At 38.6% G+C, this 24,197-nt stretch overlaps 1 protein-coding gene and 1 long non-coding RNA gene across 5 annotated transcripts in view; one reads left to right on the top strand and one right to left on the bottom strand.

Moving 5' to 3' along the window:
- Positions 1-717: 717 nt before the first annotated feature.
- On the bottom strand, positions 718-12,985 carry NR2F2 (nuclear receptor subfamily 2 group F member 2). Of its 3 annotated transcripts, none has more exons than XM_032783026.2 (3): positions 12,893-12,985; positions 5,101-5,628; positions 718-2,326 (listed from the first exon to the last, which is right to left on the bottom strand). In XM_032783026.2, the coding sequence occupies exons 1-3, from the start codon at positions 12,933-12,935 to the stop codon at positions 2,052-2,054; spliced, it is 846 nt and encodes a 281-aa protein (XP_032638917.1). In that variant the 5' UTR covers positions 12,936-12,985; the 3' UTR covers positions 718-2,051. The 3 variants fall into 3 exon arrangements, with proteins under 3 accessions (XP_032638917.1, XP_032638915.1, XP_032638916.1); XM_032783024.2 differs by lacking the exon at positions 12,893-12,985 and adding an exon at positions 7,115-8,659 and having other exon boundaries at positions 5,101-5,649; XM_032783025.2 differs by lacking the exon at positions 12,893-12,985 and adding an exon at positions 7,115-8,296.
- LOC116826360 (uncharacterized) overlaps positions 11,724-24,197 on the top strand; it is a 30,381-nt gene continuing 17,907 nt past the window's right edge. For both annotated transcript variants that reach the window (XR_012656573.1, XR_012656572.1), the window contains exons 1-2: positions 11,724-12,301; positions 19,725-19,773. This is a non-coding gene — a long non-coding RNA (uncharacterized LOC116826360). The remainder of the gene's footprint in view (positions 12,302-19,724; positions 19,774-24,197) is intronic.

Raw genomic sequence — 24,197 nt, 5'->3', positions numbered from 1 at the left:
CCCTTCACATATATGTGTGTACGCAGAGGTACACATACATTCAGGTACCCCAAATGTAAAATATGTTGACTACCTCTGGTCATGCTTTCACTGCCAATTTTTTTTAATCCACTTGTTATTATATACACATTAAAAACAGTCGCCTCAGTCCTACAAGCTAAGTCACTCCTTGTGAAGACCTCTCAATGACAAAGATAGATGGCAGTTACAGAGTATTATTAAAAAATCACACATGCTTAAAGAAAACTCATTGCAAACAACTGACCTGTATTTACAATACTGCTATTACCTTGCTCCAGTGATCTTGTGCGTGTAGGTCAGATATTTACAAAAGATTTTTCCTCCCATTCCGATCATAAAATAGATACTGCTCTTCAGATTTCTAATACTTTTTCACAACAATACTTTTCCTATGCAGGCACTTAAGTGTGATAAAAATAAGGCCCTTCTCTAGAAAATCCATTTTTAATTAACAGGAGGATTAGATGAATGGGGGGTAATGGTTTACCATTTCAATATAGTGCTTCCTAAACCAAAGATAAACCATGAGTTTAAGTCCCCCAACCCCACTCCCGAATTAAACAGGTAAATACCCTACTATAAGTCTGCTACAAACTTATTGTGACAAGTAAACAAATCAATTGCCTATGGATTTATAGAACTACAAACTATGGAGAAGTAATGCAGTTTCTGAAAGACATTTGACAGCCAAACAAGTTTCAGATATCAAATAATATTTTAATTTCTGAATACTTTCAATTTTCCTTGGAATATAACACACAAAGACTCGACCAAACAGTTCAGTTATTATAACTTTTACAGTATACAGAAATGTTGCACTTAAAAAAAAACCTTCAGTTTTTTTAAACACAAAACTGTAAACTCTAAGATACTGAATCAATCACGTTATCTATAAGTGCCAACAGTGTTATTTTGTCATGCTGATTTCAATGATATTTTTTTTAAAAAGGGAAAATATCAACAATTATTATAATACAAAGGGCTTGCAAATATACAAACAGATAGAGGAGTTTAATAACAATTCATGAAGAACTATGTGGAATCCAATCCAAATTACAAAAGTTCACTTTGTTTTTTTTTTGTGGTTTTTTTTTTGTTTTTAGTTTTTTGTTTTTGTTTTTTTAATCAAAACCATAATGTGTCTTGGACACAATTCATTCTACCTACAATAAATCCCCACAGTTCATTTTCTGTCTGAAAATATCAAAAACCTAGTTTTTGGGGTAGTTAAGTGACATGTGGTTCATTTGGGTCTATATAATTATAGCTCTCTCTCTCTCAGCTTCAAGCTAAATTTTGGGTCACCACCTCTAAGTGCGCTTCCATCATTGTGTTGTTGAGGGGTTTTTTTTCCTTTTCTTTTCCTTTCTTCCTATGATACTTTCGTGGACTCAGTTTTAATTCTTTCAGAACATATATTTTAAGGATACACATTTTTTTAAAGAAGCCAAGATTATATCAAAAATTATTATAGAACCACAGAATAAACTGGTTTGAAACCAGAAAAATACAAAAAAGAACAACTATAGGTACATAGACACATAGGACAATTAATAATTTGGAAAAAAAAAGACTTACTTTTTTCCATTGCTAATTTTCTCCAAATTTCCTTTAAAAGCACTTTCAGTGAGATATTTTTCTTTAAAAAGTTTATCCCATAAAAGAAAAAAAAAGAAAAGAAAAAAGAAAAACCCACCCTAATGTATTTCCTTCCTTCTTTCTTTTTTTCTTTTACTTTTCTTTTCCCTTTATTTTTTAAACAAAAGAAATGATAAGTAGCAAGTTTTTTTTTCGCTTAATGACATGGGAGTTTTTAATGCATTCTGTAAAAGTTCATTTGAGAGTCTTTTTTTAATTCACAGTCCATTATTTTTTTTCCTGTCTTCTTCTAGCAAACTTGTAACATCCTTTTACATCCTTAGCAGAAGGAAATATAAGCAACCACCAGAACCCAAATGTCATTTGCTTTCCTTTCCCTCTCTTTCATCTCCCTTCTCAATATATATATTTTAATTTTTTTCTCCAATATTTTATTGAATGGACATATAAGGCCAGTTAAAACTGCTGCCAGACAGTAACATATCCCTGATTAGGGTTTCTATTGGGGTTTTACCTACCAAACGGACGAAAAACAATTGCTCTATGACAGAAGATGAGACAGTGCGCAGTGAGGGAAGACGTAGTAATAACTTCCCGAATCGCGTTGGTTGGTTGGGATACTGGCTCCTAACATATTCTTCCAAAGCACACTGTGACTTCTCCTGTAAGCTTTCAACATGGGCTACATCAGAGAGACCACAGGCATCTAGAATAAAGTTAAAAAAAAAAAAAAAAAAAAAATTAAATATAAAATAATTAGTTTAAATAAGATTGTTTTTTAAAAAAAAACTGGCAAAATTAGGCGTAGATAGTGGTTGATCATGTCGCTCTCAGAGCTAAGCATGTTTTTAGCAAAAGGTGAATATACATATATATATTTCACCCATCGGAAGGGTCTGCTCTAGAATCAAACACAGCTTCAAGATCTGAGGGTTTAATTGCACTACTGAGCTAGGCGTTAATACTGAGATGCTGAGAAAGTGTCATTTTATTATTAACTATTATTATTATTATTATTTGCAAAGGTAAAAAAGCGTGCGGGGGAGAAGCCACTATTTCTTTCCCACTTGGAAAATAACAGTGAAGAGTCTCATCATACGGCTAGAAGGACTAGTAATAAATAAATAATAATAATAATAATTAATACTAAAAACTGGCTCAGCAAAGAATAATGGAGCCCCGGTTCCAGCAATAGATTCTCCCCCAAAGAAGACAACGCGTTTTTCTTCAGTCTTTGAAACTGATTTAAGTGGCCCTTTAAAACTGATCTTGTCAGTTTAGCCTATTCAGAGGCAGCCATGCAAACTGTGATCTCTCTGTTCATTTGAACTGTGTCCCCCTCTTTTCTTTTTCTCACTTTTTCTTTTTGTTTCTTTTAAACCCAAATCCTCTACAAGACGAAAAACTCCCTGATATGGTCTGGACATTTTTCTGATACGCTAAAACACAAGCAGTTCCCTTTAAATCAGAGACGTCTGTACTGAAAGAGCACAGGTTGTGACCTGACCTCTCTGTGGCTTCTTAAGCATAGGGCTAACACATGCATATTCTGCGAGTCATTAGGACCCAGATTTTAAATAAATAAGAAAAAGGGGAAAAAAATAAAAAAGCAAACATCATATGCATCTATGTGTGTGTGTTTTACATCATCGAGGATTATTGGGGAGTCTGAGAAGCTGCATGCATAACCTTATATTTGCATGTGTGTGTTTCCACAAAATCAGATAACAGAAATCTTTATCTAGTTGGAAGGCAATTTGCATGCCAGGCCTCACATTTTGCAAATAGTAATAAATTTAACAGTTACGACAGTGTCGGACAATTGTTTTCTTGAAAGGCTAAAAAAGTGCTCTTTAGAAATCCAGGATTTGAAATAAACTCATCAGGGTTGTGTTGGGGAGTGAGTGTACTGCGGGTGGGGAAAAATCCTAGCTGAAAATTTGAGCGAGGGATAAAATGCATCTTTGAAAATGACAGGGAAATAAAATAAGCATCCCACAAACAAACGGTACATTCTGCTTTTCCTACGGCTAGATGCTCCCTGCTAATTGATCACTTTAGGATTTTAGCACAAGTAATTTGAAAAAAAAAAGTTTTACGTGTAAAGCAATAATATATAGAAGGAAGTTTAGGTCACGACCCAGAATCTGGACAAAGTCCAGAAAATGACTTAGTTCCCCAGACCCTCTTTAACACAACAAGGAACGGATTGTGAGTCCTCCTTCCCCCACTCCACATAAACTACATTTTTTTTTCTGTTTCCTGATATCAGGCTTTAAAAAACTCCGATGAGTAATTATTTTACAAGCCCTGCTTCCATTCATATGTTTATCACGTGGCCACTTTCCCAAGCTTTCAGATTAGTTACAAAAGAAATCATTTAAGAAAATAAAACCACCTTAATCCAAAACTTCTAGAGGTCCAATACAGTGTGTCACCGGATGCCGCCTTAAAGTTTGCAGCCTCGACTAACGTAGTGCACAAATTAGAAAGCATGTATTTAAATTATATATATATGTAGCCTCCAGAGTTAAAATCAAGTCTATTACTCACACAGGTTAAACTACGGTGCAAGTTAATTAGATTTCACAATGCATTCAATTATTGTTTTATAACTCATATACTATTTATATGCAGAAAAAGTTGGCACGTATTTTCCATTTTTAATTATCTAAGAAACACCTTACTGCTTTGATTATTTCCTTCCAGAGAGAGGCATAGCTGTGTAACCATCGAATTACATTTTTAAGCCCCAGCTAAGAATCCTCTTCTGTTAGTTTTCATATTATTACTATGTATGTACTGGAGAATTGTCTTTTATAAACCGCTACTTACTTTGGACCATACAGCTCCTGCTGGGTGTAACTGCAAACTTTCTCCCTTAGATCAAATGATACAGAACTGCTCATTGCCACATTCTATTTAACTCAGAGACAGCTCTTTGGGAAATTTGATTTATCTTATTTTATGGGATGGAAACGAATGGATTTTAAATTCAGCTTGGCACGCTTAACTTTTTTTTTTAATTCACTTTTTAATCTCGCAGGGCTGCTTTTGTTGTTGTTGTTTTGTGGTTTTCCATAAAATGATCCTTTTTTTTTTTTAAAGTGGTTTCAGGGATGGGAAGACTTGCATTTAACATCAGACAGCTTTTGCTGCTGTTTGGTGTCCTTAAATGCCAGAGCTATACGGTTAAATCAAATATTATTTTCACCGGGGAAGGCAGAGGCTCACATGCTTTATTTGTGCTCAAAAGTCCCCCCCGCCCCATCATTGTTAAAACTATTTGAAGGCTCCCTCTAAGGATGCCTATAGGCCAGGCCTTCCTTGGTTCCTTGGAGAAACGCATCCCATTTTTCTAAAAGGACACATGTAGCAATGATTCTGGTGGGGTTTCCAGCTTCTTCCACTTTGCCAGAGTGAACCGATTTCAAAAGGATGGCTGGGGAGGGGGGAAGAGTGCAAATAAATGCTGCCTACCTGAGGTGAAGAGGACTATGGCCTTTAAACAGCTATATTCTGCAGAGTCGACATGCAACGCTTTCAGTTTTTCTACTTGCTCTTGGAAGATTCGTATGTGGTCCATAAAGGCGACCACTCGGTCAGCAGACATCGGCGAAGCGTGGAGGCCAGCAGCGGCCAGGAGAGGGGCTACGTGGAGGGGCATGGAGCACTGGGCAGCGTTGAGCACAAATAACTCGCTCCAGGTCAGCCTGAGGAGGGCCACCTGGTCTGTGATCTGGAGGTCTGGGAAGAAGGGGATATTCCTGGCCCACTCCACCGCACTGAAGAGCATCCTGGCTGCCAGTTCACAAATGTTCTCGATGCCCATGATGTTGTTGGGTTGCATGCATTGACTGCCAAAGCGGGAGGTTGGGTAAGGTTCTGCTCGCAGGAGAAGGGAGATATATCCGGATAGATAGGAATGGCAGTTGAGAGGGTCCCCATTTGTCAACGCGAACTGACCATGAGTTGGCTGTGTGGGTGGCATTCTGCCCCTCTGGACGGCTGCAGTAAATAAAGAAGAAACTACAGCAATTAATATCTGAATTGCTACGACCCTTTTCCAATCAAGTTCTGCTTTGTGTGTGACCCTGGGTAGAGGCAGCTTTGGGGGGACATGCATTTCCCAGACAGAGTTCAGCCTGGGTCTGGTTTAGGGCTCTGCAGTTCCTGGTTAAAGTAAAAGCAGCAATAAAAGCTAAGCAAGGCTCTGTACATGCCTCAAGGCTGCTGCTCTGAACTGCTTTGAGGACACTACGGATCCTCAGTTCCTAAACACACAAGAATTCCCCCCCCCCGCCCCTTCATATGTACCGAACGTGTGTGTGTGGGGGGAGGGGATTTCTCTTCATTACAGCTGATATTGCTTATTGATTTAGGGCTTCAGGGCAGGGAGGGTGCAGGCACCTTTCAAAACAGGGAGTGCTGGTCCCGGACAGCATTTATTGACTATTCAACAATCCTTTAAAAAGGTAAAATTCCCCTGCAACAGCGACGGGTAGATACAGCCACGCGACGGACGAGGGTTATTATTTAAAAGCACCTTTATCAGCTGCTCATGGAAAGTGGGCCTCTCATTTTGTTAATAAATTTACATGGTGACAGCGAGAGAAAAGGAGAGGGAAAGGGAATAATAGCCAGAGATGCAGAAAGAAGGGAGAGTGGCTGAAATGTGCGTGGCTTAGATTTGTGATTTAGCATATGACAAGGTTAGTTACTCTTGCAGACACACAAAGACAAGCCTGGCAGTCCAAAGCCCCCCTAACCCTTAACCTACATAGCAGCGTCCAGACACAGAACACGCCATTGCAAAACTGGAGGCTCAGATTTCTCGTCTAATTTTATATCACAAAGACTCGATTTGCACGGATCAAAACCCCTCAGCTGCTTATTTCTTTCCTCCATCTCCCGTCCCTTTTACCACATTCTCGCTGTCTCTCCTGGAGGAGTGGGGGAGATAATTACAATACTAAAAAAATGGGTTTATTTTTAAAAATCAGACTGAGAATCCATAGTGGAATGCAGAAGAACCCTGCAGTGATGCGAGTTCCATTGCTACAGTAATTCGAACCTCCTGTGTAAGGGTGAGTGTTGGGGGTAGATATTCATCTATCTATCTATAAATTCACACACACACGATTTGGGGGAAAAGGGGGGGGTAATGCTGAACATGCAGGAGGAAACATTAAAAAAGTAACCACGCCTCAGAATAATCATCTCCCTCCTTAAACAGCTGAACCTAAAATATCCACTTCCAATGAACCTCCATTAGCCAAATCACACACATCAATAAGGAGGGCATGAGAAAGCAGGCAAGCCCCCCTCCCCTCAACACCTCTGTCTGAATTAAGGGAAAGTTTCTCTCACTCGCTGTTTATTGTTGATTAGGCTTGTTTTTTTTTTTTAACTGATTTGTTTGAAGGGGAGAAAAGAAAAACAGAAAAGCAAAATGCAGTGACTGAAAATTGGAAAACAAATGAAATCCCAATACCTTCCCGTCTCATGCCAACTTTGAGGCATTTTTTGAGCCGGCAGTACTGACACTGATTGCGGTGGTGCTGGTCAATGGGACAGTTCCTGTTGGCACGACAAGTATAGCTCAGGTTCCTCCTGACACTCCGCTTGAAGAAACTCTTGCAACCCTCGCAAGTAAATTGGCCATAATGTTTGCCACTAGACTTGTCCCCACAAACCACACATTCAATGTGCTGCTGCTGCTGCTGCTTGTCTCCTCCTTGGCTCTGCTGGCTTGGCTGGTTGGTCTGGGCTGGAGTGCTGGGGGGCCCTCCTTGTCCCGGGGTTTGTGGTGTGTGAGGGGCCCCAGCTGGTGGTCCTTGCACTGGAGGGGCTTGAGCAGGCTGAGTTCCCTGAGCTCCGGGTACATCGTCCTGGGGATCTCGCCACGCACCAACTACCATTGCCATATCTATTGGACACCGTTTCCAAACTTCCTGTTCCCCCTTTATTTTTAAAGTTTGTTTGCTTTGCTTTCAGATCAGCTTTGCAGCAGTTTCTCTCTCTCTCTTTTTCCTTTTAAAAAAGGAGAAAAGGGGGGATGGGGGACAGAAAAAAAATGCCAGCGAAGGCGGAGGACGAGGGGTGTTGGGGGGGCAGATTGCGAGTCGATTGTCTGGCTTAAAGACAGAAGTAAGGGGGTGGTGGGGTAGGGGGGAGAGAGAGAGAGAGAGAGAGGACAAAATCTCTTCAAAGATCTCCCCCTCTCTCTCTCTTAAAGCTGATCTGCTGCAGAGGAGTTGAAGGAGGAGAGGCGAGTGTCGGGGGGCCAGGTCCAGGGAAGCTCACAGTCAGCCATTCAGGAAAGCCATCAAAATAAGAATGGAGAAAAGGTTAAAGATTACACACAAGGCTTGCAAAGAAAAAAAAATTGCACAACTAAAAAGACTTTTCTCGGCGCAGAAAGCGGAGGGGTTCGCTGTAGTTTTTTGAAGTCCAGAGTGTGGAAACATCAACCGAGATCAGCTTCGCTTTTTTTTCTCTCTCTCTCTTTCTTTCCGCTGTTTCTTTCTCTCTCTTTTTTCTTTTCTTTATTTTGCTGCTGCTTCTCCTCCTGCTGCCGCCGCTGTTGCTGCTGCTGCTGCTCGCTGCCTTGTGCCGCGTCTCCTTCTTTGCAAGTGGGGCTCTTAGCGCAGTTGGTTCACACAACAACATGGTTGTGGGGGGGGGAGGGAGGGGGAAGGGGGAGGGGAAGGGAAAGAGTCAACTCTCCAGCTTAGAGCTCAGCCAGTGATAATGATAAAAGAGGAGAGCAGGAGGAAGAGGAGGAGGGAAAGACAGATCACAACCTAGAACACAGCATCATTCTTCAAGCAAAAAAAAAAAAAAAAGCAAGACGAGAAGAGACGCGGGAGGGACAATCAACCCCCCCTCCCACGACCACAAAAAAAAAAAGCAAAAAAAAAGGCGAAAGAAAAAGAACTGAGAATCAAAGTGATCAAATATGCTGAGAAGGGGGGTTAGGAAGTGAATGCGATTTATAGGAGCGGGGCTGGCAGAGTGGTGAGTGCTTTCTCTGCGATCAGCTCACTGAGCTCTCTATATAGTGAACTTTGACACGACTGCTGCAACTTAGCACACGTTACCATGGCGACCGCTCGCCTTATAAGGCAACAGACTGCGTTTGACTGGTCAAAAGCTCCCGGACCTCCCCTCGCCTCTCATTGGACCGCTGAGCCTTGTGCTGGCAGGCATGGCTGCCAAGGCAGGCCGCCCGGTCCTAAAGGGAGTACGGTTCTCGGACAGCTTAGAACGGAGGTGGGGGATGATTTTTTTTAAAATATGATCGTTATTATTATATCTTTGCACTTTCCCTTTGCCTTAGTTGCAGGATCTTTCAAAAGAATGGGGGGAAATAAGGCTGGAGACCCAGATAAATATCCAGGGCAAAGTGAGACTGAAATAGTCTTTGTAGGTCTCAGACTTTATTAACTCTTTGATCAGGCACGAGAAAAAAAAATCTGATCATATCATCACCTGTAAGCAAGAGAGTTACATTACATTTGCCTGTTCCCCATTGTGGCGATAATGTCATAAAATAAATTCCTGATGTATTTTTTTTCCAAGGGGGTTGGGGTGAGGAGGGTAAAAATAACAGCTTCTGTGCTAAAAAGGTGATCGGATGTAATTCTTATAAATCAAAAATTGGGGAAGGAGTGCTTTCAGAACTGATATTCCTCAGTGACTACCTTCTCCTTTTTAGGGTTAAAGTTTCGTAGGTATGTAGATTTAACTTTTTAATTGCTCAATCCGCCAAGAGGATGCTGACAAAAAGATAACTGTGTCACTCAGATGCTGCAGTTAAAAGACATTATCATGAACCTTATTCAGCATCATTTAAAAAACCCCTCTAATATGGAGTTAGCTGTAAACTATAATTTCAGTATATGCAACCCTGGCTAATTATTGTGAATGGTTATTTGCAAAGGTAGAGATACCTGTATTCATACCATACACATTAGTGAAATGTCTGTGTGTATGCTACATATATATTAGATATACATCTATCAATGTATATAGACAGAGACATCAGTGAATATGGTACTTGATTACAGAATAGTTGAGTATAGACTTCATTGTTTCTTGACTGCGCTGGCATTTCAAGAACCATTCTTTTCATCAAACACCCAAACGTAAATTGGAAATAATTAGCATACAAATACACACCACACATGTCTGAATATCTATGTTTGTGAACACATACCCACACACATTTATTCTGAGTTGCATAGTGTTTACAGCAATGGCAATGATTTAATCAAGTGCAGCATATCTTACATTCATTGAGTATGTTGGAAAAATTCAGTGCTGCTTCCCAGAATATGAATTTCTTTTCTTTGATCAGAAACCTAGGCGGTTTGGTCATAACGCAATGCATTTCTAGCTATTCAACTTTATTCTTTTTGTTTTAGGCTAAGCAGAAATTTACGGATAACATACACGGGGATGCGGTAGCATTGTGACTCGGTAGCACAATCTCTGTACTATATATGGAGCAACTCTAGATAGCTAACTGATCTAAGTACACAGGGGCAATTGTTTATATCTTATTGAACCTGGGTACTAAGTACCATAACGGAGATAGTTTATTTCCTATTGAATAGCTGCAGCAAGCACCAGAACAGACAAACGCATGGATAGGTAGAAATACATTTTAAAATACATAGATAAATGGACAGGCAGACAGTTACTTCTATACAAATATACACATACATATATACACAAGTCTGAGATAGGGACTTATACACATATAGTCAAACTAAGTAGAAACATGGGGACCCAGATGCATACAAAACTATATACAGGATTCATTGCTGCAGCTTTCCCCCTCCACACACACTTTTTCATGTTGCCACATGCACACCCCTTCTGCCGCAGAAATAATATATGTCTCTAAAGCCGCAGGTGCTGAGATGATTGGAAAGTTGTAAAAACCACCTAGACTTGACACTGTCCTGTTTATAAACCTGGAATATAATAAGATTCCACCAACAAAGATGTGCGTCTGGTCAATTTCAAAGGCAGGCAGTAGAATTCCAATTGATCATGATATAGCAATATCAACCCTTAGCTTAAATAGTGATCGAGGGGGAGATAGAAAGAAAGGGGTTGGGGGAAGGGACCTTTTACGGTTAAAATGTAGAGAGCTGCCTTCTGATTTCCAAATAACTCAAGACATTAGAGGTCACACATTTTGGTTGAGAATATAAACCATAATTATTGACTGCAGTTTATGTGGCATGTCTTGGAAAAAGGTTTCCTCTCTCAAATCTTACAACGTATACAGGGATAATCCATCATCTAAAAACATGAACATCTTAACAAATGCAGAAAGAGCGTTTATTTTTTTAACAAGGTCCACATTATGAATAGTTTGAATATATGATCTACCTACATATGCTTAAAAGCTCCAGTATATTCGGATTACTCAAACCATAATGAAGAATGCCCCAGATTAACTATTTGCTCTTCGAGGGATACAACAATGAGACTGTCTATTAGGTGGTTTCCTATTTATCTGAAAACACCCCTACGATGTAGGCTGATGTAGAATAGATGAATATAATGATGAACTGCAGCTAATGTTGCTGAATACTATTTGAAAAATGAGCGTATCTCTGATAGATGAAGATTCTACAAAGTCCTTATCGGAGCTGAGACACAACAGAACAGTCATATTTTGAAAGTAGGATTGCATTATTAATTATTATTATTATATTTATTATTATTTACAAAATAATAACCCCCTTCTACCATTTTACTGCAGATGTAAATTTATTTTAATGAGCGGGGGGCGGAAAGCTTTATTTTATTAAAATAAAGTTTGGGATAGCGTCCGCGTAAATCTTTAGAGATCTGTTTTTCTGGCAGAAACTTGCCTAATCGTCCTCTACTTCTTTATAGATTAAATCGCAATAGGCATACAGCATCGAACAAATACCGAGTTTCACTCTGAACTCAGCGGAAAGCAGTTACGTCTAACAGAATGCAATGAATTCCTCTTCTCCCTGAATGTAGTATGTGTGTGTTTTTCTCTTCCACCACACTGAAGTTCCATGAATAGGGAAAGTGGCTCCTATTGTGTGCCTCTGAACTTCCAAGTCAATGCAATTTTTAACCACTGGCTTGTGGTACTTTGAAAATCACCAGGGGCTGTCAGAGTTGGGTCCTCTGAAAAATTTACAGTGCTAAATCAGAGCATATGCTGTGAGAGAGGGAAAAAATTGCTTAAGATTGGAGCAAGTACAGTATCTGTCTGCCCCCTAGTGTAAGTCTCTTATCTACCTAAAATTCAACTTTAAAAGAAAAGGATCTCTTAAAGGGAAACGACTTTTGGCTCACGTATGCATACGAGAATGAAACTTCTGTGCATTTTAATCTGATTAATTCCTAAGGATTTAAAATTAATTGGCTTGGACACTCCTAGACGGACAGTTAGATTTCTGCATCAGAGTTTCTCCAAGCCGTGTGTTGAATAGGTATTTTTAAGCGGGGGCTGGGGGGGGGACTGGTTTGTGATTTTTTTTTAAATGAGAAGCCATGCCTCTCATGCTTTTGTCAGAACAGAGCAGTTTTGCTGCTTAAAGTCAGATCTGCACCTTTTGGATAAGGATAAATATTTGCCTTAAAGCTGCAGACCAGCTGCCAACCGCACCTTCCGATGGTGAGTATATATTCCTGCTTCTTGCCATTGTACTTGCTTAAACAGAAATTGTTCCTGGTGGGAGAAAGATGGGTTCTCAGCGCTACACATTCAACACCGACCTTTCTCAAAATAATAATAACAGTAATACTAATAATTAATAAATATGCTGCCAATTTCCCACGATTACAAAATTCCGTGCAGAATCCCTAGCACTAAAGTTAGAGACCTGGTTCTTCTGCATCCTTCAGAATCAGTTACTATAACAAAGTAGAATCAGTTAGTTACTATAACAAAATACCCTCTCAGAATGGCTATTCGTTCTTCACTCTTGTTTGAAATGACTTTGATGCACGTTTGTATATTAGCTTTTGAATCTGATTTGGGTTTTGTTTATTTTTACTAAAGGACTTGATAACTGATGGTGCTGTAATTGCAGACACTGGGTCTCTTCTCTCTCCTCCCCTATCCCCTTCGAGCAACCCACGTAACCTTAGAAACGATAGTTTAATAAGTAAGTTATCTAACAATTGTTTTTTTAAAGAGAAACACAAGATCACAACACATTTAAAAAAAGAGTGAAAAAGAAGAAGAAACTATAAGTAAACATACCAAAACCATATTTGCCTTGTTCAAGGTCCCAAATCGCTTGCATCTTCTTTTTCTACCTCTCCTTTAGTTTGGCAGGTGAAACAAACAAATAAAAAAAAAACCGCTGTTTGCCCCCTTGAAAAGATGTGCGTTGGGTAATTAAAGAGAATCTCCTTCTTGGTGTTTATCTAAGCGATTGTGCAAACTGATAAAAAAAAGTAAATAAATAAATAAAAGAAAAAGAGGCTCCAGCTTTCGGAGGGGGGGGGGAGAGAAAGAAGCGAGGTGAAGGGAATAGATCTCCCCCAGCCTAAAGGGAAGTGCTTTCCGTGTGTTATTAGCGTTCAGCCTTGGGGGGGAAAAAAAAACAACTGAACACTCACTCTAACTTTGCACAGACAGGGTTTGAGGGAGAGCTTTGTACATAGCTGCTTAGGAATGTGCGCCTTGCCTTTAAGAAAAAAAAAAAACCCACCCAAACCCAAGGTAGGAGCGATGTCTTTGAGTGATCCGTGTCTCTCATCTCATTCCTTAGAAGGAAGGGCGTCTTGCTACACCTTGTTTGGAGCTGAAAAGACCCGAGACTTAAAAACCAAACCAAAACAATGGGGGGAAAAAAACACCCCACAGCCACCCTCGTGCAGCCGGAAACGATATCGATAAATAAGAGTGAAATCTCCTAACTTAGTGAGTGTTGTGGTCGGATGTGTGCACCCAATTTCAAACCCGCCTAGAGAAAAACCGCAAACAACTGCAGGCGAGCGATCAACACATGCACAGCAAGGGGATTGGGGAAGGGGGGAGGACGAAGAGATAATGTCCTGTTTAGGATCGGTAGGGAACGCAAGCACATGCTCCAGCAAGCTGGAAAAGAATCGGCGCTAACCGAGAATCTGTCTCTCCCTGCCCCTGAGAGCCCAGCTAGAAGGAGTTACTCCACAATTTTTTTTTCATTTTAAAAAGAATAAATCCATCCATAAAACCCGCTGGAATGATCATCGCTGTTGCCAGTTAAAACCCTTAGAAAGACATTTCCCCCAGCCCGTCACAACCGTGGCAACTTTAGAAATGCAAAGCGCAAGGCGTTGGGGTTTTAATTTGTTAATTTTTTTAAAATTCGAGGATCCTGTTGCAAATCGGCTATTATGCCCATTCCCGACCCACTCAACCAGTCCTTCCTCCTTTCCTAATGAACGAGACGCTAGCGCGGGGAGAGTTTGGGACAATTTGGAATACATTATGCTGCGTTTGGCAGTCTGGTACAGTTTTAAACTTAATGGATTCCTGCTCTCTTCCTTTTTGTTTTAAGAAAAGAATGACCAGGGGGAGTGGAGGGGGAGGGGCACACACGGATCTTTTATTTTAGGAAGCTGTTATGGTAAGAAGTGTGTCAAACTTGACAAATGGAACAAACGTTCCCCCACTCTTACTTGTCTTTGCCTTAAACCAGGAATTAAGTTAACCACAGTTCTGAATGTTAATTGCATGTTTACTGAGCTAATGAAAATTACAAATGGGTTTTAGCACCTCAAACGATGAAAAAAACGATGACGGCAACCATCATCACAGCCTGGGGCGGCGGGGGGGCGGGGCGGGAAGGAATAAACGCGCAATATTGACCAGAAAGGTAAATCTTTTAACTGTTCATTAATACCCTAACTATAGTCTACACAAGTTTCCTCTCCTGTTAAGTCTGATCAGTACATGGGAGATGGAGACACAGCCCAGTTGAATTAATTTTTATTATTGCCAGGGGGACATTCAGATTCCCGCCCTGCATGCAGTCCTCCCCCCTCTGCAAAATAAACCCCTTACGGGTGAGAATTCTTAAGGTGTGTTGACAAGCATATGATACATAGTAAAGTAATTTCCTCTCTTAGCCCACGCCTGCCCCTCCCCACACACCATCTTTCCCAAATGTTCCTTTTCTAGCAGTCCCAAGGGCTAGAAGGGAGAGAGGCAGAGGAAAGGAGAATTAACCCTCCCGTGGGCTTATCCTTGCAATCCAAGGAGGAAAGGATGACCTAATAATTCAGTTTTATGATAACAATTTTCATGCTTGAAAACTAACTGCCCAATGAAACCTAAAGGAAACAAGGAAAAGAGAGAGGATTGTGGACTATGCCTTTAAGGATTCTCCCTCCACCCCAAGGTGCAGTATGGACAGGATTTAATTAAATCGGCTAAAGATGTTTTAAATCTAAAATTAAAAATAATTACAGGGAGACGTTTTCCTCTGGTGTGGAGCTCAGCGTTTGAAAACTTTGGCCCAAGTTGTAGTGATAGCCGCGACTCTGCTCTGCAAGGGTCAGAGGTGAGGACTATTTTAACCTTAAAAGCCTGCGAATGACCAAGGTTGAAACTAGGCTTGCAATACTAACAGCCATAATTACCTCTACCCATTCCAGGGGCATTCCTGCAGAAGACATGCTAGACGCTGGGTAAGAATATCTTGGGGTCGATCATTTAGTTATTTGTTTAAATAACAGCAATATCAAGGAATTTCTCGAAGTGTTCCATTTGCTTGTGGGACTGGAGCCTTCTTTTTTTTTTTTGCAAGCATTCCCAAGGCGCTAGGTCTTTGTCTTAGAAGGAATGGAGTGTTTGAATGGTGTGAAAGGGACAGAGAGGGTCGCTTCAAATCGATTTTACTTGTCCTCTCTGTCTTTTCGGATCAACGCCCTTCAATGGCCACATAGGTGCTCTTTCAACCAAAAACTTGTGCAACATTTTCTGCCTGTATTGGTGCTAAATACAATAAATGCTGGGCAGATTTTTTCCCCTTCTTTCCAAAGCAGAAAGCACCCTAATTAAATTGTTTTATATGGACAGTCAAGACAGACCAATTAAGTATGCATTAGTATAAAGATGTATTCTGGAGATAATCGCTCTATACAAGATGTGTGAAGTTCCTCCGGCAGAGAGGGTGTAACACCTTTTGATATGGATCCCCCCCCGCCCATCCCCAGTTGTCTCTTTTACCTGAATAAGGCAGTGGATAAATTAGTTAAAAGCCATTCGGTAAAGTGGTTTATAAACAAAGTTAACAGGTGGATGTACTCGTCTGTATAGTAGAATATTTAATTGTAGGACACATACATAATATACAGCTATATATTCATGTTATATATAACATGAACATATAGCTCTATATTACATATGTGCAGTATATGTACTGCAGTTGGATAGATAAATGAGGTAATATTCAGCTAATATAGAGACAGATGACTAAATACACAAATATAATAAAATATATAGCTGTGTATAAAGTATGGATCATAGAAACACACATGCTAAATATAATACATAGTTATGTATTAGATTTTACACACACGTGTATACACATACACCTATTTATACACCAGTAAAAACACTCACACATATTATATACTGATTTAATCATTTACAATAGAAAATATTTCGCATTCCAGGCACGGGCTTTCCCTGGGAAGAAATAACAGATCAGAAGAAGCACTCATGAACTCCTCTTTCTGGCCATTTTAGTACCTTAGAGAAAGCTCTCTAACGTGAATACTTACAGAAAATGAGGTTTAAGATCTAGTCCGTCGTTAATTATTTTAAAGGCAGTTTCCATATTCCAGCCCTGACTCATTTTAACCTATTAAAGGGGGTTGGGGGGACATAGCCTCAGATTACTAGGAGAAGAAGTGGATGGATGGATGTGAAGTTCTTGAGGCACCTTGTATTCCCAGGCACTTTCGAACAAACACGCTGAGCATTATTGTGCTAGAGGGTGAAACCCTTACAGCAAGAGATCCTGATTCCTGCACAAGTGGGACTGAGGAAACAGACCCCCTCACCTACGTCCCCCTTCACTCGACATTACATTGTAAAGCGAGGAGAGAGAAAAAAGAGGGGGTACAGAATGGCAAAGGCAGCGTATCTGGTGGCTTGCTCGAGATTCATTTTACAGTTGCACTTTGAAAGGGTTTAGAACATCACAGGGAGCTAGGAGATATGGTGACGCGTAGGTAGGTTAATGTCAAAGTAAACGAGTTGAGAACAGACAATTTAAAACCCTGTATTTCTCTCTTTACTGGGTACATTCGAGGACAAATCCTCACATACTGAAGGAGAGGCAAAGAACTCATCTAAAGGAGCTCTCAGCAAGTCTCCTCCCGGACAAAAGTCCACCTCCTGTTGGGCTGGGTATTGATCAGGAGAGGAGCTGAAGATGTCACCACGCTAAATATTTACTGATCACATACAAATAGCCGGGACCTGAACGATTTTCTCCTGTGAGGAGAGTAGAGAGAGAAGGGTAAATCATTTTATTAGTGTGTATAAAGCAAAGAGCACACTCTGGCTTGGAGTGTTTTAAGATGTGTCTTCAGCTGGATGAAAAGAGTTAGGGAAATCGATATCAAGTGATTAGGCGACCCAGTAGTGTCAAAGAGAGAGGCTGTGAATTTCACGGATTTGGTTATACCGGGATAGGGAAAAGAGAGAAAAAAATATCGGGAGATTAAAGGGAGGAACCCATTGTAGCAGAACCAATGAAAAATAATACCTAATCAGCCCGAAGAAGGTAGGAAGAAGAATAAAGACCCACATTTCTAAAATGACCTTAGGCAGTGCAATCAGGAACACTCATGAAATAGTCAAATAGGAGGAGAATAGAAATTCTATAAGGAAAATACAATTAGGAGAAGGACATAAAAGTTTTCCCCACCCACATGTAAAGCAATGACTAGAACACTGAGAAATGGTGACAAAAGACATACAGCGAGAATAAAAAGGAATAAATGATGGTCAGATTTTGAGATCAAGTTGAAGGGACTTCAGTTATCTATTTCTATCAGGCAGGAATGTCTTTAATAACGGCAGCTACAGGAAATTCATCTCTGTTGTGAGATTTTAAATCAAGTTTGTTCCCACCCCCTAAAAGAAACGTGGTGAATAAAATAGATTTTAGTGTTTAACCATATCGTGTTATGCTGTAATAACAGCTCTTCTAGTATATAATCTACAGATTACTGCTTTTCTAAGGTAACCACAAATGGCATCAAAAGCAGTACTTCTGAAAATGACAACATGATTAAACTCCGCTCTACACGTAGTATTTTAATTCGGATGGGGGATTTTAATGCAGGATCTTTAGCAGTTTTTAAAGGACTATTCAATTCTGTCTCAGGTATAATAATATCAATTTATGCGTGGTGGTAGGTTATATACAACTCTGCTTCAGACAGTCATAGTAAATAGCAAAGTATATCAAGCTAGAAATCGACAATGACTCTGCCAATCAACGTGAAGGTAGTCTATTTAAGGAACCCCGTGATTTTTTGCATAGAATAAATGGTATTTTCGCAATATTAAGGGGACTAGCTGCAGCGTATATCTTTTCTTTGGGTGGGAAACCCAAAGAGGGTGTCACTGAATAAAACTAAGTCCATACGACCAAGGGAAAGTTTTAGAATCTGCTCGAATGATGCTATTTTCTGAGAAGGACGAAGGGATCTTAAACTAGGAATCTAAGAGCAGAACTGATGGGAAAATGGCTTTTCACTTCTCCAAGGGCTAATTTTGCAAGCACTGAAGTTGGAAACAGCTACCAATAGGCAACTGGTTATTAATATCTACGAAGTGGCTGAGAAAATGGCTTTTTATTCCTTTGTATGCCCTTAATCCAAACGCTATTTTCGCCCTAAACAAATGGCTGCTGCTGTTACAGGTCTTGGAGGGTGGGATGGGAGAAAGGGCGAGGGGGAGAGGTATATTAGATGAATTTCATGTAAAGCTACGGGGTTCATACAGCCCTGCTGGATCACTAATGCAACAGGAAACCCCAGGATAGAGACAGCCTAATTAACAGTTTTCCATAGCTGAAGCGATTTTTTAAGAATCCCAGGGGATTAGACCAATATGTTCAGGTGTGAGGCCAGGAGGGCCTATAACACCTCCCACTATAATCTTATAACCTCTTTACCTAATTCCTTAGATTGCAGATAGGAAGAGTCTGACCCTCGAGGTCGTAAAGAGCTTGGTTTCATTAACCCTTCCCGCTCCAGCACAGAACCAAGGTTAACTAGGCTAATCTAAAGGATGTGTGTGTGTGTGAGAGAGAGAGAGAGAGATGCTAGGGAAGAAAGGAGATTGCATTAGATGCAGTGTGGCTGCAAGGTTTAAGAACTCTGCTTCTTCCTATTCCTTTTTTCTCTAATACGAAGGAAAATGGAAATGGAAAGAGAACTGTCTTGACCGCTTATGTATACATATCATATATACATATGCTATACAGCCACATGCATAACACTTATAAATAAATGCACACTTTTGTAAAACAATATTTTTGATTGACTTCATTGCAGATGTTCTTCTTCACTACTTTTAAAACATGGAGTAAATGAAAATATTCTAAAAATGTCAGATATTGCAAAAAATATACTTACCAGCCCCCAGACCATCACTTTAGATTCCTCTCCATAGTCAAATTATAACTTTTAAAGAAGAAATTTAGAAATAATTCTCAAAGTATATTTGCCTGCCAGCACACCTGGCTGATATTTTAATAGGTAGTTGTAGTGTATTGATTCAATATGAATCACTGATGTTGAAAGTTAATAACTCTCAAATTGTATCTACATGCCTATATATATATTTGCACACACACAATAGCACTGTAGAAATTTGCATTTTTGCTTCACATTCTCTGTTCGTAAATCTTTTAACATGATATTGAATTATACCTTTGAACGCTGTCAAACTACCTTTAAAGCAATTCAATTGTTTGCAGGTTTCTATGTATTTCACACAATATTTGTCACGTTAAACTCTTCACCTATACATTTGAATTGTTTGTTTGTTTGCTTGCTTGTTTCCTTTTTCCCAGTATGAAAATAGAAATATGTTAACTACTGAGGCAGGTGGCAACATTTCTGGTGAGTATGTTTAAATACGATCTCTGTGTACATTTATTTTATTTTCAAATTAACAAGAAAACTGGAATAGCAAATAATATGAATGATAACTGTAATATGCTCCAGTCTATTTAACAAGCTCTGGTTTTAGAATATAACTATATTTTAATCCATCATTCTGCTAAACAAAAATAAAAAAATGTAACCTCTCTCAATAATAGTAATCATTACCTTCTATTTTTTACTTGCCTTCCTCTCAACAGACATAATAATGAAGATTTTCTAGTGGCTTGTGACTTTTAAGAGATAAGTCCAAAAAAAATTAGCAGAATCTTAGGCAGTTGAAAGTATGAAATCATATATATTTTAAATATTCAGTTTTAAAAATAACATTCTTATCAAATATAAAAATGAAAACTGAGCTACATTAATTTTTATTTATAAAAATTCTAAGTTTTTTTAGGTTTGGGGTTTTTTTTTTAAAGAAGAAACAGATTATTTAGGGAAGCAGTTACTACATTCTAGGGCCTGCATTAGGCATTACATAAATAGAAATACAGCTATCAGAAATATCCAATAAGCCTAGACAGGGACAGACAGATATACACACATAACCACAGCTGAACAACATAACATGAATTTAAGAGATTTTTTTGATCAATTGCATATTTATAGCCTCTTAATTAAAACTCCCCCTCCTCTTAAAGGCTGAAGCTTTCTTGGAAATATTTTAAATGCATATTTTAGACTCTGTGCTCTGAACTGAATTAAGATGAGCTACTTTACACAAAAGTGAAATCCTTCTCTGTACTGAGTGTTTAAGAAACAACTGCCTATCAATCTAGGTATACATTTCTTCACATTTCTTCCCTTATTTTTGCAGACTCTATTTAAAATGGTGCTAGTTTTCTATTTATAAGAAATGAATCAGTCTTATAAAAATCCTATGTGTTTGAGATAAATTGGATAAGATTTTATCATGTTAAAGAATTAAACTAAACTGAAAATATTAAAGCAAGGGGATACCAGCAAACAGTGAAAAATGGCAGATATGGCCTTTTGTGATGAGCTTGCCTTATATCAAGTGCCAGGAAGAACAAATTTTAAAAACTAGGACCAGTTTTATGTTTTAATAGGGAACAATTACATACAACTTTATTTCCAGCTACAATATTTAATTTGATTTAAGTATTATCTGATAATGAAATAACCCTATTTTGGATTTTAAATATATTGTTGCTTATAAAAATGTTATGGTTTCAATCATATCCTAATCTTAGATATACTTAAGTATTCCACCTTCTTTGGACACAGACCAGGTAGCTGAAGTCAATGGAGTTATTTCAGTCCCTATATTTACCCCGTTTTATATATTATCCTATATTTTGTTACTAAATCTAAGAAGTCTTGCTACAGAGAGGGAAAATAAATTCATAAATTGAGTGAGATCATTTTCAATACTAGAAATTTTTTGTTATGCAGAATACAGTTATTTACTTCAGCCATTCTTTACACTGATATTCAGCAAACACCTCTGATAGTTACTTGCAAATGTCATTTTGACACGTTTAAGCCTTTTGAAGTTCTTCAACTAAAAATTAATTATTTTGACCGATACTGAGCAGTTAACCTCCCCTATGTGTTTCAGATCCAGTTGCAGTGCTTCATAGAGAGATGAAATTGTCATCCTAAATAGTAGAACCTGAGAACTGGGTTGCTTTAGAATGAGAAGGGATTCTTTTTTTTTTTTTTTTAAAACCCACCATAATAGTATGGCATGTCATACACCAATAAAACAGTTTTGATAACATTGCTCATGGGCTTCTCTACCACATAAAGTTTTCTTAATAATAAACAAGAAACTTTATCCCAGCTAAATTAAAATAGGGCAGATGTTGGCTATGGTTCAGATTATTCAGCCTTTCACCTCTTTGCCTTTGGCACAAAGGTGTCTGACTTTGTCTTCATACTACATCTGTTTCTAACTCTAAGGTATTATTCCTTCCCTAGATTTCTACTTTTATTTTATGTTATTTTACTGTCTAAAATTCAAAGTATTAATTCAATAACAAACTTTCTACTTTTTGGATTGCTAGACCCAGTTAGTGAGGATAAAAGTAATGGATCTGTTAGCTTAAAAGAAAAGTAGGAGCAGTAGAAGCTGTTCTTAGATAGCTCAGTTCTGGATTGGTGGTAGATAACTTTATATTATGATGATAGCGGCTTCAGTTCAATTGGCTTCCAAGGCCTGAGACCTTTAAATTGTTCCCTTGCAGCATGTGTTCTAAGGGTTAAAAATGCAAAAGGTCCCATCACTAGAGATATTTAAAACTAGATGAGACAAAGCCCAAGGAAATATAGTTTAGTAGACAATCCTGAACAGACAGGGGTGGGGACTAGATTGTCAAACAAACCTTTTCCATCAACTGTTTACAAATCAAGACTATTAAATTTCAATGCCAGTATGATGTTATGAAGAAAGGGTACAGTTTTGTCCATTTGAAATAACTACGTTTAGGCTGATATAAGGCACAAATGGAGAGAGTTGCCAAAGTTGATGCTTGGTATAGTTTTGCATGTTAGAGTTTATAAAGGCTTGGCACTATATGAAAAACTCTTAGTGCTTTGCAGCTGATGATGACTTGACACTTAGCTTAGTAAACAACTGTTGAAGGTTAATCAGGATGCTTTTCTGAACTGGATATTTAGAAGCAGGAAAAGTGAAAGCTGTTTCTTTCCCGGTCCCCCTTCTCTTTTCCAAGCCATCGCTAACTTTTATGATTTTTTTCCTCCTCTTTTACTATCTGTCTTTGTGCCTCAGGGCCAGTGAAAGAACACTGCAGATTCTAGATTGCTTTCAGAGTTTGCCTTTGCTGATGATGGATTACCATGTCAATTTAAACGGCATAGGATTAATTTGTTTCAATGATTTCTCTTTAGGCTGAATGCCAGCCTTTTTTCTACCTCTCCCTTTGCTCTTCAGAATGATAATAATAATAAAACCTTTAAAACAAAACAAAAAACCCTATCCATATCCCACTTTAAAGAGACAATAATAGAAATAGACAAGTTAGGTGTAATGTTGCAACAGAGTTACAGGTTTGAGTGTTTTTATCTCATTCTAAAAGGCTGAAGCATACAGTCACTCACATTAAAATGAAATTGGATCCAACGTTTATTCAATAAATACTTGTCTTGTAGGTAATCCAGAGCAGAGTGCTTTTGACACATAAGGACTTAATTTGTCTTGGATAACAAGTTATTAATATGGCACATTTAAACTTGCCACCTACAATAAGGTCATTTAGATCTATAACATGACTCACAGGATGGTGTTAGAGAACTTCATAGAAGCGAGAAACAAAGTGTGAGACTCTGTCCTAGTTCTAGAATGCTGCTATACATTTATTCATTTTCCTTATTGTTTGGATCTTTTAAGGAGAAAGTTTACTACATGATTTTTGTGGAAACTGAAGCAGCTACTCAGAGATCAATATGATACATCAAAATTAGGAAAGTATCTCCAGCTTTTCTTTTAAAACATAACTGAAATGTTCATGTGGAGTAAGTGACTGGGTTTTTTGAAATGAATAATCTTAAAAGCTATGCTACCTCTGCTAACAAACTCATTGCAGGTTTGAAAGTGAAGCTAACGACATTCGGTTCTGAGGGGAAATTCACATACATTTTGCATATACTTTGTCCATGTGGTTTGCAAATTACTTTTCTTTTAGTAACAAGCATAATCCACTCATAAATGTTATTGCTCTAATTTGACTGTGCAATGTTTGTTCATGTATTAGCTGTACATGTAAAGAGAGGTGTGTTAGACGGTTGTGATCTGTACATAGCTGAACACACATGGATGCTTGTGGGATTGTAATAGATTTCAAAATCAAAGTGCTGTGCAATGAACTGTTTAAAAAATTGGTAACCTGGGAAAAGAATAAACTCAATTTCACTCCTTCCTCTCTCCAGGCCTAATAATGCCTGTAAGAGTTGCATTATGACAGATATATTTTGCCTTGTGGGCATGCTATACAGAAGACACATTTGCAAGCCAGTATCTCTAGTTCCACAGTAACTGTGAACTGTATTATGCTGTTTTAAAAGTTAAAGTTTTTGGTTGCTCTCAACATAGTATATTTTGTTTCTTTAAGAAATAAAATCTCCATTTAAGCTCTTTCTGGGAAAAAGGATATTACATATAAGTTGAAAAATGCAGGCAAGAAAGGCTAATTGAATGAAAAGAGAGAATTAGGTTAAAAAATAGAGTGCAATCTAGTATCACATTTTCACTAGTGTAACCTGAAATGAACGTGTCTCAAAGTCCCTAGTGATGCCAGAGTGTTTAGATGTTGGGCACAGATGGAGACACCTATTGAAATGTGTCTGAAGAAGATTAATAGGACTTGTCAGTGTTAGGAAAGCACTGCTTTGCTGTA

This window comes from Chelonoidis abingdonii, chromosome 9 (genome assembly GCF_003597395.2).
Source record: "Chelonoidis abingdonii isolate Lonesome George chromosome 9, CheloAbing_2.0, whole genome shotgun sequence".
Lineage (NCBI taxonomy): Eukaryota > Metazoa > Chordata > Testudines > Testudinidae > Chelonoidis > Chelonoidis abingdonii.
This window is presented reverse-complemented; position numbering and strand designations above follow the sequence as displayed.